Source organism: Leopardus geoffroyi, chromosome B1 (genome assembly GCF_018350155.1).
Source record: "Leopardus geoffroyi isolate Oge1 chromosome B1, O.geoffroyi_Oge1_pat1.0, whole genome shotgun sequence".
Classification (NCBI taxonomy): Eukaryota; Metazoa; Chordata; class Mammalia; order Carnivora; family Felidae; genus Leopardus; species Leopardus geoffroyi.
The window spans coordinates 187,559,844-187,577,176 of record NC_059327.1 but is presented as its reverse complement, the minus strand read 5'-3'; the positions used below and the strand labels follow the sequence as shown (position 1 = coordinate 187,577,176).

Here is a 17,333-nt window from a genome sequence, read left to right as displayed (position 1 = left end):
GTTTATTTATTTATTTTTGAGAGATGCAGGGGGAGAGAGAGAGAGAGAGCGAGCAAGGGAGGGGAGGGGCAGAGAGAGAGGTAGACAGAATCTGAAGTGGGCTCCTTGCAGTCAGCTCAGAACTGGATGTGGGGCTCAAACCCACAAACAGTGATAATCATGACCTGAACTGAAGTTGGACACTCAGCTGACTGAACCACCCAGGAGCCCCAATATCAAGTGTTTATTTAGCATGTTGGAGGAGGAGGAGAGAGAGCCAGAGGGAGGGAGACAGAGTGAGCTTGATCTTCTACCTCTATATCCAGAATTCGATCGTTATTATCTAAAATTGAAAACAAAGAAGCAGTAATCTCAGTTTATTGTTTAAATAATATGGGAGAAAATTCCAGAAGAGACAGTTGCAAACTGTTACTTGTAGGGAGTGGGGCTTAGGAATTGGGAGGAATTGGCTAAGGGAGAATTCTAGTAGGATAATGTGACTTTTAAAAACAATGTCCATGTTTTTTAATAAAACGGATAAGATTGGATGAATGGGTGCCCTGCCAAAGCATCCAGGCTGGTCTAACTCTGTTAAAATCAGGGTGTGCCCAGAGAAGAAAGTGGAAATGCTTGCCTTTACAAAGTGTCTTGGATTTGTATCAAGGCCAAGGCCAGTCAAGTGTGATCATTTAATCTGGCTCCCTTCTTGTTTGCATACACATCTGCATTCTGAGACTTTGGTCAGGGTGAGTCCCCATACTGTTTGCACAATTTCTTGGGCTCCTCTGACTAAAGGGCACAGAACTCCCATTTGGCTGAGTGTCTAGCTGGCCGTCTTCTGAAAATATGGCTTTCCCTGCAGGATTTGGATGGGGGGCGTCCACTGCAGCTTATCAAGTGGAAGGTAGGAGAAGCTCCTTCCCCTTCACTAGGGCTGGAATGGAATTACTTCTGGTGGGGTCTGTGTGCCTAGGGAAGAGGGTGAGGCTGAGGAGGCAAAAGGAAAAGAAGGAAAGGGATTAGTGAGTCTGTAATCGTAGAAGTGAAACTGTCACTTTTCACACAGAAGAGGCTCACATTCCTTTGTCCCTTTCTTTCGGCAAGGTTGGTGGTAGTGAGGGGTTGACGACTGAGCTGCACCTGTAATTTCAGTAAGTTCAAGTTTATCTGAGACATCAATTTACCTTGGACTAGCTGCTTTTGTCATTGATTTCTTGAACACTCTTGCCAAAATTCCCCCAACAACAACAAAAAGTTAATTTCCACTGTTGGCTGGAAAAATACTCAGTAAATTTCTTCAAGGAATACAAGAGACTTTATTAGAGGATGTTCATCCGTTGGAAGAGGTGTCTGGTTCTACTTTTAGTGCTAAAAAGCAGAGACTAGTCTAGTGTGCCATCCCATCTCTGGGGCAGCTGATAAGTGCAGGGGACAACCGCAGGGTGTGAGAAAGCACCCTGGATGGAACTGGAGGTCTAATGGAGTTGGAGCCCTGGTCTCTGTCCTACTACTGATGAGCCTGTGCTCCATATATACATATCTTTTCCATGTGGGAAACTCTGGGCTAAACAAAGCTAAAAGAGTTTCTTGTAGTAGTTTCATAGAACTCCTGTAGCAAATTACCATAAATTGGGGGGTTTATTTTCTCACAGTTCTGGGGGCCAGAACAAGCCACGTGACTCCTCAAACTCTACTTTTTACTAGCTCTGTGTGACTTTGTACAAGTTACTCAATCTCTCTGTGCTTCCAATCTGTAAGATGGGGAAAATTAGGGTATCTATGTTATATCATTGCTGTGAGGTTTAAATAAGATGATGTGGAATTGCCTGAGTGGCTCAGTTGGTTGATCATCTGACTCTTGATTTCAGCTCAGGTCATGATCTTGCATTTGTGGGGGGCTTGGCAGTGAGCGTGGAGCCTGCTTGGGATTCTCTCTCCTCTCTCTCCCTCTGCCCCTCTCCCCAACTCTTTTTCTCTCATATTAAAAACAAACAACAACAACAACAACAAAAATAAGATGACGTATGTCAAATGCTTGGTACCTAGTAAGTGCTCAATGCATGGTCTTTATATTGAGGGGGTTACAAAAGGATTTCTGGGGATGACTCTGTAGAACTTACAAGTTAACTTGGCATAAATCTGCAATCAGTTATACAAGACGATATCATAGATTTCAGCTGCCAGTTTCCAGGTCCTTTTCATGTAGAACCTAGGGATAACCTTACCGGTTCATTCTGAGCTCCTGTCTTCACAGGGCCTCAGGGTTGCCATAGCTCTTCTGTCTTTTGGAGGCAGTTTGTTCATGCCCTTCTGTACTGAGCTTGCTGCAGCCTTGTTTTGGGATTTTTATTTGTGGCCCCTAACCTCCCACTGTGCTGTTAACTCTCTAGCAGCGTTGAAGTGGGGAGACTTGATCCTACATGACTTCTCTCCTTGTCAACTCACAGAATGATTTTTTTATGTTTGTGGTTTTCCACCTATGCTTCTATGCTAGGTTTGAATCCTAGCTCAGGCACTTACTAACTGAGTGACCTTGGGCAAATAACTTAAGCCTCAGTTTCCTTATTTATAAAATTAGGAAAGTGGTCATTCCCACTTTGTAGGTTTGTTCTGAGGATTATAGAGTTTAGCATGTGTAAGGGGAGCACAAGAGAGCCTGGAGCATAAGAGCAGCAACACTAATCCTATCATGGTGATTCTTTCTCCTGGCTGTGGTCTCTTCCACTCCTTTACTGACGGGAGAGTTACATTGTCTGCTCCACCTAAGGGGAATGGTGATTTCCCCTTTTTCTGCATGTTAGAATACATTCCCTCTTTGCTCATTCCGGACTAGTTCCACCAGCAGTTGCTGGGAGAGTGTAGCTCCCCTTCCACTGTGGTGCAGATCACACCTGCGGGATGTCAGTGGCTTTGTCATACGGCATTGTCAAATCAATGTGACCTGGGATTTAAAAGCTGAAGTTGCCTTGTCACTTTTTGATTTTGAGAATCCTCGAACTTTTAGGTTGCCCTGGTTCCAAAAGTCTACAGAACCGTTGGAAGAAGTCACATACCCTCAACAGAACTGAGGATGAAACGCAAATTGTATTTGTTAAAAAAAACAACAAAAAGCTGACGTTTTGGCTATGTGTGATAAAGCATTACCATGTATGTCTTTCCACTGGCTTTCAAAACACAGCTGTCTGTGTAGGTATCTTTGTTTTCACATACCCTCTTGCTAGCCCTGAGAGATAATGAGCATACTCCCCTGCCTCCCCACTGCCCGGCATACCCATGCCTCACCCCCACACAGAAATAGGGTATTTTGGCTCTGTTACTCAGAATAGAAGGCACTGTCAGGGTCTTTGTAGGTGGGTCAGGACAGGACTTTCTGATCATCGGGCCTGCTAATATATTGATTACTTGGTTGCTTATTTCACTTGACCCTTGATTCTTCCTTCTTACTGTCCTTCATGCCCCCACTCTGGCTACTTCCCTGTTTATAGCTTTTAAGAAGAGTTTAACGAAATGTTTATTATATAAGAGTTGGCTGTGTGGTGCTTTGAGCCTTTTGGAGGAAAGCACAATATAAATCTAATAAATAAATAATAAATGAGTGATATAAGCAGGAGGAAAATTATGTGTTTTAGGTGAGTTGTAAAGAACGTTGTAAAACCTGTAAAATGTGTTTGTTAGACGAAGAGGCAGGAAAAAAAGGCAGATAATCATTGTTGGTACAGAAGTGAGTCTCCTGCAGTATTTTAATTACAAAAAAACATTTCTCATGAGTTTTAACCCTTTGTGAAGTCACCTCTGCCTCTGTTTTGGCTGGAGGGAATGAGAGACACAAAACAGCAGGTAGCTTAGTGGCATTTTGTTTACTCCCTCGGTAGGCCACAGAGGAGCTATGAAAATAACATTTAGGACCCAGTTCTACAGCTCTTATGAGCTTATAACTCCCAGTGATTTCAGGGAAGGCTCTTAAGGGGTGAACAAGATCTGCAGAATCCCACAAATCCTAAGCAAAGTCTAAACTACTCCGTCAACACCTCCTGGTGGGATCTGAGTTTGTGGTTCTTAGGGAGGAAAAGGCCTCAGTTTTATGAATGTCATTATCAACCTTTGATGCTGCACTGGATACCAATATAATGTTTGGATGTTGATTTAGCTTTAACTTTGGCTTTGTGTTGGCAGAACTTGGGGCTGAGCTCAAATTTTGGCCTTCTGTGTGCCTTGGTATGTCAAAGATGGAATGCTATAGTTAAGAAATTGGAGTTATGTTTGCATTTTAAAAGTGGGAGAATAAACAGGGCAGCTGAATTTTCAAGTTGGTTTTAGATCCCATTTGTGGTGATTTCTATTCAGGCTATTTCCTCTCTAGTCCTTTTTAAAAACTCATCTAGTCTACACAAACCTGAGCCAGAGGCATATGACACCTACACGTTTTAGATGTCAGCACAGGCCCTATATTTCTTTAGACCACTTCCTGTTTATCTTGATTCCTGTTTTCTGCTAAACCCCTTAAACATTCCAGTTTAGGATGACTGCCTGTGGTAGTCTTCTAGGACAGAGTTTACCAGATAGAGTTTACCAGATAGATCTACTCTTTGTCTGGACCACCTGGGAAAGGAGAGAAAAAAGACTTAAAGCATGGCTGCTTAAGGAAGAAGAGAGGGAAGCATTTATTCATGAAATTTCTCATAGCTTAAAGGGTGATATGACAGAAACCACCTTTATTTCTTCCCCGCAGGTTCAAATTTGTGACCCACAAAAATCTCAGTGATCGCCTCCCTTTGTTTAAGTTTTCCTTTAAATTCTGATTAGTTAACATACAGCGCAATATTAGTTTCAGGTGTGAAATATAGTGATTCAACACTTCTATACAACACCCTGTGCTCATCACAACAAGTGCACTCCTTAATCCCCCTCACATATTTAATCCATCCCTTTTTTTGATTGTACCATGGAAGTATGTAGGCATCATTGAAAGAGTATGGGCTGGGGCAGGGATGATGTTCAAATATTCATCAACTGATTCACTACCCAAGAAGATAATGACTATAAAGAATGGGTATAGACTAGACTGGCACTTGCATTGATTAGTGAGAGTGGATGCCAGCCATAAACAACTGGTATGGGGCAGACTATCATCTTCATTGACCATTAAGAGTGGAGGCCAGCTGTAAACTACTGATATTGATCAGGCTGGCACCTACATGAACCAATCAGAGTGGGGCCACTCTTACAGGTACTGATTAAATTTCAGTCTTGGGCTTATGAGTAAGACACATCTGGAATATGCCTGATTCTATTTGTATACTGCTGGAGAGTTAAATGAGTTAACTTCTCTAAGCCTCAGATTTCTCACCTGTAGAATTCCCAATGCTGATCTCTTTTTATTGAAACTTCATGGGGTGAATATGGGAGACATTTTTTCTTACATTTTGTACTTCTCTGGATCTGGGTTGATTCCTCAACCTTTTCTTCCAGATTACTAATTTGGACTTTATCTTCATTCATTCTGTTTTTCAATTCCTCTTGAATATTTAATTGTGGCAATCATAGTTTTACGTTTTCAAATTTATTCTTTGATTGCTTCAGTTTTAAGAAGCTGTATTTTGTTTTCTGGATGTAATCACACCTCAGATCTTTTTAAGAATGCTTGTTTAAAAAATTAAGTTCCTTCCTTCCTTCCTTCCTTCCTTCCTTCCTTCCTTCCTTCCTTCCTTCCTTCCTTCCTCCTTCCTTCCTTCCTTCCTTCCTTCCTTCCCTCTGTATCACTTTAAGATTTTGAGATTTTTTTGCATATATTTCATGCTATTTGTTTTTGTCAAATGTCTGGTGATCCTTGAGAGCCTGTTCATGTTCATGAATGAAAGATTATGTTGATATCAGTGTCTGAGTTAGGTTGTTTTTAAAAGTCAAATAGTTCTATTTAACTAAAACAGGACTGGTTTTATAAGAAGTAGGGTTCTGTGTAAGTGGGTGGGAACTATTGACAGTCAGTCTTTTCATAAAGGACTATATATGAAGAGAAAGAGACAAGATTTAGATCTCAATAACTTCCAGATAATGAGGATTTTAAAGAATATTTTTGTTTGCTTTTTTTTTTTTTTAGGATTTTGTATTTTTATGAAGTCAATTTTTTTTCAATTTTATTGAAATGTAATTGACACACAGTATAAATTTCAGGTGTATAGTATAATGATTTGGCTTAGACATACTGGGAAATGATCATGACAATAAGTCTAGTTAGCATCCATCATCTCGTATAGATATCGCCCTCACCAAAAACGTATTTTTTTCCTTGTGATGAGAACTTTTAGGATCTACTCTCTTAGCAACTGGCAAATGTAGCAGGGTTTTAGCTGTAGTCATCGTGTAGTCCATTGTGTCCCCAGTACTTATTTTATGTCATAACTGGAAGTTTGTGCCTCTTGACCACTTTCTTCCATCCCCAAAGCCCCACCTCCTGCCTCTGGTAACCACAAACCTGATCTCTTTTTCTATGAGTTTTGTTTGTTTGTTTGTTTTAAGATTTCACATAAGTGAGATCATACAGTATTTATCTTTCTCTGTCTGATTGTTGTTTATTACTTTCATGCTTCCTGCCCCCACTTCTCTTCAAGTTCATGGTTAATATACTTCTAGTCTTTTTGTATACATTTGTTTATTCATTTATTTTTGAGAGAGAGGATGCGTGTGAGTGGGGGTGGGGCAGAGAGATTGAGAATCCCAAATAGGCTCTGTGCTGCCAGCACAGAGCCCAACTTGGGGCTCAATCTCACGGACTGTGGAGATCATTACCTGAACTGAAGTCAAGAGTCAGAAGCTTAACCAACTGAGCTAACCAGATGCCCCCATCCATAGACTTTTATGCACACATACCGTTTTATATTTTTCACCTGAATACGAGTGTTCTATAAATGGTTTTGGCTTTTTTTATGACACTTAACAACTATCTTGATAAGCTATAACATGTCTGCATCTTTTCTCATCAGCCTGTGCTTTTTCTTTCTTATCTTTCTATAGTGCTCATGGATGTTACATGAAAAACTAAATGTGATTCAATATATTTAACCAGTAAGAACAAGAAAAAATTGCTGTACCTCAATCATTTGTTTGGAGTATGGGTTCTATATATTAGCCTACATAATTGTGCATGAGTTTTGTTGTTGTTGTTGTTGTTGTTGTTGTTGTTGTTTTTGTCACCACCAAATTCATCAGTTAAGATGGGACATTTGTTTATTTGGATGAGTATGTGTCAGCATTGTACTGGAAAATAAAAAGCATTACTTGTGCTGTTCCTTCCTGGGCCTGCCCATCTGGTAGGGGTTGCTTTCCAGGTAAGTTCACTGGTGCACAAGGTCAAGTGGTTCTTTAAAAATTATTAGGCCATCACAAAGTGCCCACGCCAGCACTTTGGGACTCATGTTAGACTTTTCCTCTTACTCTCTTCTTTATTTAACCAATTATTTTTTATTCTATCTCTTCTTAACCTCTTGGTTACATCCTCTCCTCCATTACTACTGCCTTTTCTTTAGTTCTGGAACTCACTGGCACTTATCTTCTTGAAATACCCTTCGCTCCTCTACACTCCTGCAGTCTCTCCAGCACAGTGCTTATAGTGTGGTCTGTTCAAATTCTGACCACATCATTCCATTTTGTGAGAGATAACAAGAGCTCCGAAATTAAACTGGCTAGGTTTGAATCTTGACTCCACCAGTCAGGGATCTTGGGAGATACCTGAGCTTTGCAGGCCTCAGTTTCCTGATGTGTAAAATGGGAACAATAATAGTGCCTATCTTGGGGTTGTTGTAAACATTAAATGTGTTTATTAACATCAAATTCTTAGAGCAGTCTTGGGCAACCTGTGTGCGTTTAATAAATTTTAACAATGATTAAAAACATTATTACTGTCTTCTACCTTCTACAGAATAATTTCTGAACTTCTGGCATGGCATAAAAAAAAAACTTTGTAATTTCACCTCTCACTACATCGCCAGCTTCACCTCTTGCTTTTCTTCATTTGTATCTTCTTCCTTGACCAAGATGAAGCACATGCCATTCTTTAAATGTGCCATGACCTTCATGTACTGCTGCACACATTATTCCCTCCGCTTGGGTGCACACCTGACTATTGGCATGAGCAGAGACCAACGGGACAGAGGTCCAGTCTTTCCACCTTCCAAGTTGGAACTTTTCTTACTCCAACATACTGCCTCTTTCATCTCTATCCTTTACACTCTTCTTCTGAGTATGTGACTTTTCTGAGTAAAGGTAGTAAGGGGCAGGGGATGGAGAGGGGCAAAGGGAACCCCTAAAAGAGGTTTTGAGTATACATGAACAATCTGCTCTTGTATTAAATATTTGAAACAACATGCTTTTTTACATGGTGGCATTTGGACATGACTCCATGCATGTAAAGAAGACTACCATCATAAGTGGTGTTGATACGGATATTGTAGCTGTGTGTTGGTATTTTGGATGGCATGGGTGGTCACCATTGGTAATAGCTGGAGCCCTGTTTTTTCCTTCTACTGTGCTACATGGGCCTCTGCCTCGAGGTGCCCTAAACCAGCTGAGCACATCTATATTGGCTTTGGATCTTTCTCAAGGTGCCTGATCTTCCTTTCATTAGTGTGGATAATCAGAGTTTGATTGTAAAGTATGCCCTGGCCAAATACAAGGGCTTTTAAAATTGTCTGCTGTTTTAGATTATCCAGGCCACTGATCCCCCTTCCTTAGCATGGATAATTGAGAGTGGACTGGGCTGAAGAATGTTAAGCAGAACCAATTGACAAAATAAATGAGATTTTAAAAATCCTTTACATTTTAATAATAGAAAAAAAACCAAGGTAGGTTTTCTTTTCTTCTTCTTCTTCTTTTTTTAATCTAAAAGGGCCTATTTGATATTTTGAAGCTGTAAATTTATTAGGGTTTACCTTGATTCAAGACAGAAAAATATTTTTGTGATGCACCCATTTAAAAACCTATTTAAAATGTATACTAATTATAATAGGCACTTAAAGGAGTTAGGGGAAATATTGAAAATATAGACAAGAGGTTGGACAGTTTCAGAGTCAATGTCAAATCTTCCTATACCTAGGTTTATGTTTCATTTAGGTACCAAGGGGAGGGTGGTAGTCACTTCAGATTCTGAAAATATCTGTCTTGATAGTGGAGGCTATAATTCTTCAACCCTAATGAGCAATAATCATGTAGAGAAGGGCATTTTTTGAATGTATGTATAAGATTAACAGGGTTCTGATCGCTGTCTGAATGTCTGAGCTCATTCACTTCTCATTTTCATCCTCTTGTCTCTCCCTATGTACCCCTGAGTACAGGGAGAAATGTATTTACGTGTCACTTGAATAGGAATTTAGAGGACATTTTCTCAAAGGAACAACGTTGTAAATAGGGGTAGGTGTCACTGAATACCCTTCAGGTGTGTAATGAGATAAATAGATTTTGGTGGTTGGCTTGGGAATTTCAATATAATGTGAGAGGCAATGGTGAGTTTCTGGGCAGGTGACTCATAAACAAGGTTTTTGAAACATTACACATTTTTATGTTGGGAATTGCCAAGCTAAGGCTTAAAGTCTCCCACAACACCCATGAATAATCATTTAAATACAGGCTTTGAGACTTGGGGGAAAAAGTGCATTATTTACTCTAAAGACAATAATCTTCCTTTGGAGTCATTGTAGTCTATCATACAGATGCATACTTGGGGATCTTTGAAAGAGCAACATTTTCTCTTGATGGTCCATTACTTCATATATCTTACAAATTATTATCCAGGTCTAGATTGCAGGCACGGATTAGAGATGTGCATCTACCACTCTGTAACACACTGTGGGAGACTAGGGGTCTTTCACGGGAGGAAATATTACAAAGGGCTTTGACCATTGCCTACTTTGTTTGCATGAAGAACAAGATATGGGGATGGAGGTGATGGAGACTCTAATGTATCCTTTGCTTCCCCACAATGCTGAGAACTTGGCAAATGTTGGTATACAATAAATCTTGTTGTCCAACTGATTTAGTGAAGGGAGAACTGAGGCCTTCTCAGCATAGATATTAGACAGCTGAGACAAGCATCTGCCAGGGTCACCCCAGTGTACTCTCTGTGGCCTCACTAAAGACAAAATGCAACCACACTAAAACTGTGATATGGTTGGCTTGATGTTGGATGATGACTTTGGAGAGAAATTGTGCCAGAAGAGTCACAAAAGGTATGTTTCCATGATGTACTGGAGGACCTTGTTCCCTGACATGAGTTAATAATTAAATTAGGAGTTTTAGAGGTTTACCAATGGCATACCCCTTTGTACTGCCAATTGACATACTGTGGAAACTTTGTAGCTGCCACAATCAGACTTTAACATGAAAAGTCCAGAAAACTCTGTATTCAGGGAGTTGTTTTGAGACATCAGCAGACATCTCCTAAGAATGAAGACTGACCCAGTGATTCCTGGGAGACCTTGAGCAAAGTCAATTCATTTATGAGTCAAAGAAACCTCAAATTATTCTAAATGGCATTTGCTGCCATCAGAAAGTTCTGTTCTTGAATTAGCAAGCTGCTACAAGTTCCAAGCTGGTGTTCTTTCTCAGAAAGATGCTTATGGGGTATAAATCTTTTTAAGTGCATTTTATTGTACCAATTGTTTCGTTTAGAAAAAGCCCATTAGTTTGTTATTAAGTGGTCTGTTTAATAGTGTTAATAAATTCTAAAATTGGAGACTGGGTATTGTTATTTTGGATGTTTTAATGGTCCCAGTTGTTTAAATTACTTGGCCTTGACTCGTTTTCTTGACCTTTGTTTGTTTTAAGGGCTTGGAAAAACTTTCCCAACTACCCAGAGTTGATGCAGTGGCTCTTCATATATGTGATACAAACATGAAAAATATTTGAATAAGTTAGCTTATTGACTTTCATAAGCAATGTGGTCTTGTTTTTGTTTCATAATTTCTTTAAGACTTACTTCTCTCAGGTGGGTAATATCTACCTTTTGGAGGTTATTGGGAATAGTGCATGAAATAACTCAAGTAATCTCTTAGCATGCAGCCTGGCATTAAAAAAAAACAAACAAACTCAGTAGATGTTAATCCTTATTATTATTTAGACTACCGTCATGACCACCACCATCATCAACACCATCGTCCTCACCATTGTCTTTGCCATGTCACACTGGCATGTCACACTGGGTCCTCCAGGAAGCAGAGGCCAGGATGGTGTTGACCATGCAAGAAGTTTATTCTCCATGAGAGAAACTGGAGTGGGAAGAGGCTGGGATGCAGGTCTGACAAGTGTAGGAGAGAGGGAAGGAAGAAGGAATTTTGAATGAAGCATTTAGACTGCATGACAGCTCAAGGGAAAGCCCAGCCAGGTCTTCAGGGAATCCTTGAGCCAAAGTCACCTGTCAGGAGGTCCCCCATCTCCCAGGTACAGGCTTGTCATGGTAGCCTCACCACACTCAGCACTGGCTGAGGTCAGCCCAGGAAAGTGTGGCCTCAGTGCAAAGGCCAGCACTTGGGACAGAGGATTTCAGGGCTCAGACCTGGGGCCCTTGGTCAACTACTCTTCCTGAGGTTAGGAGTCTGTAAATGTGTTATTAATGACAGTCATGGTTGCGAGTGATTTTAAAAATCTTTCAATTTTTTTTTTGCCATTTTATTAATCCTCTATACTAAAGCTGCCTTACTTTAACATAAAGAAGATGTAAAATAATGAATTTAAAGTATTTTCTTTCACTTGCATTACCTGAAGTGTTTGAGACTGGCCCAATCTCGGAGTAATTCCCAGCTTTTCACACTTTGCTTCGGTATTTTGTGTTACAGCCGCACCGTTACTTCAACTGGACCTTTCCACGAAAAGTTTCGCTGTTCTGCTCCAACTTTAATTTCTATTTAGAAACCTGATTTGATTAAAGAGTGAAAGTTTAAGTGTTTGTAGCAGGATTCAATTAAAATAGGTCATTGTTGGGGCTCTGAAAATGGTAACTGGCCATGGGCAAATTGGAACAAAAGTTGTAAAATTCAGTTGGATGCATCACAACATTTAACATCTTTAAGGAGGACGTTTTGCCTAATAGATTCAATTTAGAAATATTTAGTGTAGGTCATCAGCCTAAGCACCTAAAAAATGTGTTTGTTTGTTTTCTCTCCCTTTAGTTGTGGCTAGGATCAGGACACCTGGACTCTGATCTACAAAATAAACAATTTGCAGTGGGACCTTGAAGAAAGTCAATTAGTTTCTGTGACTTTACCAGTAGGTTAAAAAGGAGATTGTAATATTGGTGAATAATGTGCTTAGAGATGTTTGCATAAAAGATGCTTTGTCATTGTAAAGTATTATTGAATATTTATGGTCTATCAGACTGAGCCAAATGGCCCAGAGGAAAAAACAGTCAGATTTATGTAAACCTTGTTCAGTGTCCCAGATACTTCAGGATGGGTGCTCTATATATGAATGAATAAATAAATGGTATAAACATTATTTTAAGTTTTGAAGGTACATCAATATCATCTGGGGTGTTAGCCAACGTGCCTGACCTATGACATTGAAAGGAAATGTCTGCCTCCAGGTAACTATTTCAATCTCATAAATATTTTTAAAGCCAGAGGCATTGATGGCACATAATGTTTTCTTAGAGTTTTGTGTCTGCAAATAAAGGTAAATTATATCTTTACCTAAAACCTACAAGAAATTATTGTCTCTCACCCACAGGGTTGCTCTGAGAATTCCCAGACTGAAATTGCGAATCTTATACATACTTCTTTTTTTCCCCTTTCTTTTAAAAAATGTTAACATGTACTGTCTGTACAGTAGTTTTCTATCACTTTATGTGAGAAATCTGAGCCTCAAAGAAATAATAATAAAAAAAAAACTAGCCGTAAACACTGCCCAAGGACTTAATGGATCTTCCCGAGCCACACAATGCAGATGTATTGGGACATAAATAGGTGATAGGAGATAAGAGGCACAGAAGCAATTTGTTTGGATTGGGTCACTGCTTAATCCAAATGGCTTCCGCATGAGAATTCATGAAACGTGACAGTGGGCCAGGAGGCACTTGCTGTGACATTTCAGATTCCCCTACCTCTTCTAATTAACCATTTCAAGTATATAACAAAACCTAGATCACATAGAGATTTAGTAAGACCCGCCGGTACCGAGGGTAGACCTGTCTGGAGGGGATGTATGGTTCTGCTCTCCCCAGGCAATGGACTATGACTCTATAGTACCTCAAGTTGGGCTTTTAATTTCTATGATACATTGGTTCTGAAGAGCATCTTTCTAAAAGACAAAAGCTATAGCAGAGCTGCTTTCCGACATACCCTGTCATTAAATGCATTTGGGTATATTGCATGTGTCTAAATACGCCTTAGCAAGTCTAATGAGATGTTTGAAAACATGAAAGCCACATATAGAAAAAGCTTGCTAACACAGGAGTGACAGGAATAATAACAATAAGGGCTGCCCCCCCCCTTTTAACAACTATTATTTGCACCATGCCGGACATTTTACACACTTCCTGTGTAATTATTCCCTTTTCACAGATGAAGACAGAGACTCAAAGAAGTGAAGTTATCTGGGGTGAAATAGTATGTGGGAGTTCTGGAAAAAAATTTTAATTACAGAAAAAAACCCTCAAATTCCTATTGAGGCAGGTTGTCAGGAGTTCCTGCCCCATTAGTTCGTGGGCTCACAATTCTTTAGGGTGCAAATATCTGGACATGACCTATCCCTCCTCAAGTCAGTGTCTCCACGTTTACTCACTCCCAGCTCTTCTCACTTCTCTTGGGAAATGGGAACCAGGATTTAAAGTCTGGAGTCATGCTTCCATATCTGCAGCATTGTGTGATCCATAAATATTTGTTGGTATGATAAAAAGATTCAGCTGACTCTGAAGACTGTGATTTCTATTAGTCAAAAAAAGGATGCCATTAGCCCCTTTGCACAAATGCCAGATTTATAAAGGTATTCTAGAAAACATATATTAACATGGAATTATTTAAAATAAAGCCATTGTATTTAACTGGCAAACAGAGTCCTTTACCTGGTGCAGTTCATAGGGTAGATTTAGGAAGTCCCTCCCCCCAACCCTCCTTTCTTTGTTTAGTTGTGTTGTAAAATGAAAATCTGATTGGTGATAGGAAAATAATGAAAAACAAATTACTGCTTATAAAATCTTTGAGTTGATTTGCTACTGGAACCAGGCCAGGCAAATTCCTAGAGGCTGAAGCTTTTTGGGGGTATTTTATATCTGCCATGATGCCACTAGGAAGTTACAGATTAACAGCATGGTGCTGTTTATAATTTTCATGTGGAAGAGGGAGGAAAAAGTTAAAGGATTTAAATGTTGCAAGGGGTATTTCTTCTGAGCAGGAGAGGTTTAAATGTAGGGCACCTTTTGCATTTTAAGCACTTATGGTTGATCCCTTGTCCCACAGTTATGTAATAAAAGAACTTTATTATTATTTTTAAAGGGAAACAGAAAAAAAGACTACTGAGAAAAATACTTGCCCCTGGGGGATAGCTTTTACAGTGCATGCTGTCCAGGAGTCATCTCCTCCTGCCCCCAAAGTTCTAGAACAGGACGAATGCCCTTCTTAGGGTGCTGAGAATCCTGAGTGACAACTGAGTGCAGGAAACAGGGGAATTGCAACACTGTGGAGACAGGATACACTGCACGCCCAACAGGCTTGGTGGTCCCTAGCCCGAAGAGCCAGGGCAGCAACACAGTCCGCTAGTCCTGATAAGAGAACCTTGAGGAGGCCAGCAAGACAAGGTGGGCTCCTAAAAAGACTAGCTACTTTGAGATCTCCTCTTAGGAGAGACAGTATAGGCTAGAGTAGTGGGTACAAAAACCGTTTATTACCAACAATTATACGCTACCTCCCAGGGAGCCAGTTCTAAATGCATCAACTCCAACAATACATCCGATAAATTTTCTCAGCAATGCTATGAAGTAGGATGACCCAGGTGTTACTATCACTCTCATTTTGAAGATAAGGAAACAGAGGCACAGAAAGGTGGGGTGAATTGCTTGAGGTCACAGAGATCGTAAGGCATAGAGATAAATTTCGTGTGCTTATAGAAAATGTGAAGAAGAACGCAGTCTCTGTTCAGTGACACCTGGCTTACGATTTCACTTTCGTCAGTTACCTAAGCTTTCCTCTAAATCCTTAAAATTAAGGAAAACTCAGATTCCTCCAGTTTAAGTGGGGGTTGATATCAGTGGTAGAAAGTTGTGGGATGGAGTTCAGGACATGCTACGGCACCAAAACAGCAGAAGTGGGAAGGTCACTGTGGTCTCCTGCCACTTCTCCCCTGACAGAGGTCATAAAATGCTCGTGTGAGAGGCGCCTTCCCTATACCTACAGGGAAGGAGCATCCTTATCTTTGAAGACAGAGGGACACTGAGAAGAATCAGAATAAATAGACCTTGCCGACTTTCCCCCAATTTCCTCCCCTTACCTCATGCTCCGTGACCTATCATATTCCTCCACAACTGTCCACTCTTCATCAAACCTAGCATAAAAATACTCAGGTTTAACCATTTCTTCAGGTCTTCATTTCCTCTGAAGGCTCCCAGGGCATGTAAAACTTAAATACATGCTTTTTGCCTATTAATCTGTCTTTGTCAGTTTATTTTTTAAAAAAATTTTTTAAATATTCATTTTTGAGAGAGACAGAACATAAGTGGTGGAGGGGCAGAGAGAGAGAGAGAGAGAGAATCCGAAGCAGGCTCCAGGCTCCGAGCTGTCAGCACTGAGCTGGACACAGGGCTCAAACCCATGAACCGTGAGATCATGACCTGAGTCAAAGTTGGACACATAACCGATGGAGCTACCCAGGTGCCCCTCTGTCTTTGTCAGTTTAATTTTCAGACCCAGCCAGGGACCCTAAGAGGGTCGAGGAAAACTTTTTTTCCTTCTCTACAGATGTAGAGTGCTTGCCAAAGTGCCTGTGCCATTGTAAGGCTTAATGAATGATAGCTATTATTATTATCATGATGCTTTTTCCAGTATACTGTTCCATCCTTCCAAGTGGGGCTCAGATTAGCATAGAGGCAATCAGAAGCTGAAGACGGTTCAGATTACCGCAGTGCTTTGATGGATGAAGAGAAGCGTGGGGGTTTTTCTTCAAAGACAGAGAAAAGTGTCTTTCACTAGATAGCATGTTTCGATGCATCAATGGCTGAATGCAAAGAGACTTAATTGAAAGATAAGAATAATTATAGCAGAATAGCAGAGGCAAAAGCAGTTAAGACAAAAAGCTGCATATGTTAAACAGGACTAAAGTAAATGAAAGGGGAGTGTGAGAAGCCTTTGTAGCTAAAGACATTAGGATCATCAGAAAACAACAACACGACAAGTGCAGAGTTGGAGTTCAAGGGTCAAGTCCCACAAGGAGGACTGAAATATTTCCTCTCACCATTTATTTCTAGAAGAATTTATCACTTCCCTGAATTACTAAATCAGTACTTAAGTTATATCCACGTTCTATTATACATTACACAGTGCAGTCCACATGTAGCACACTCAGGGCACATTCTTCTTCTTCTTTTTTCCTTTTCTTTTTCAAGTAGGCTCCATGCCCAATGTGGGGCTTGAACTCATGACTCTGACTGAGGTCAAGAGTCACATGCTCTACTGACTTGAGTCAGCCAGGCGCCCCTCAGGGCACACTCTTAAAAATAATTTTGTTTTTTTGGGCTCCTGAGTGGCTTAGTCGGTTAAGCATCCAACTTCATCTCAGGTCATGATCTCACGGTTTGGTTCATGGGTTTGAGCCCCACATCGGGCTCTGTGCTGACAGCTCAGAGCCTGGAGCCTGCTTCAGATTCTGTGTTTCCCTCTCTCTCTGCCCTTACCTTCCTTGCACTCTGTCTCTCTCCCTCTCTCTCAAAAATAAAATTAAAAAATATTAAAAATAATATATATATATGTTGTTGTTTTTTTTTCCCACTGTCTCTTCACACTTGGTGGGGGTAGCTCTTGTCTTCTCTTTAGAAATAAACACAGGTGGGCTTAGTGATATTAAGGCTTATTGTATGCTGGATATTTTCTGTCTTTACTTAAAAAAATTTGTTTTTAACATTTATTTATTTTTGAGAGAGCACAAGCAGGGGAGGGGCAGAGAGAGAGAGAGAGACAGAGAGAAAGAGAGAGAGAGAGAGAGAGAGAGAGAGAGAGAGAGAGAGAGAGTCTTAACTAGGCTCCACGCTCAGCATGGAGCCGGATGCAGGGCTGGATCCCACAACCCTGGGATCATGACCTGAGCTGAAATCAAGAGTCGCAAGCTCAACTGACTGAGCCAGCCAGGCACCCCTAAAAAGGAAAATGCTTAAGGCAGTTTCATGA

General features: G+C 40.4%; 1 protein-coding gene across 3 annotated transcripts in view; it reads left to right on the top strand.

Moving 5' to 3' along the window:
* Positions 1–698: 698 nt before the first annotated feature.
* LOC123596119 (cytosolic beta-glucosidase) overlaps positions 699–17,333 on the top strand; it is a 133,213-nt gene continuing 116,578 nt past the window's right edge. For 2 of the 3 annotated variants that reach the window (XM_045474387.1, XM_045474385.1), the window contains exon 1: positions 700–883. In XM_045474387.1, the coding sequence (XP_045330343.1) occupies positions 826–883 (58 nt within the window). In that variant the 5' untranslated portion in view covers positions 700–825. Of the gene's footprint in view, positions 884–17,333 lie in introns of all 3 variants that reach the window. The other variant, XM_045474386.1, reaches the window with a different exon arrangement.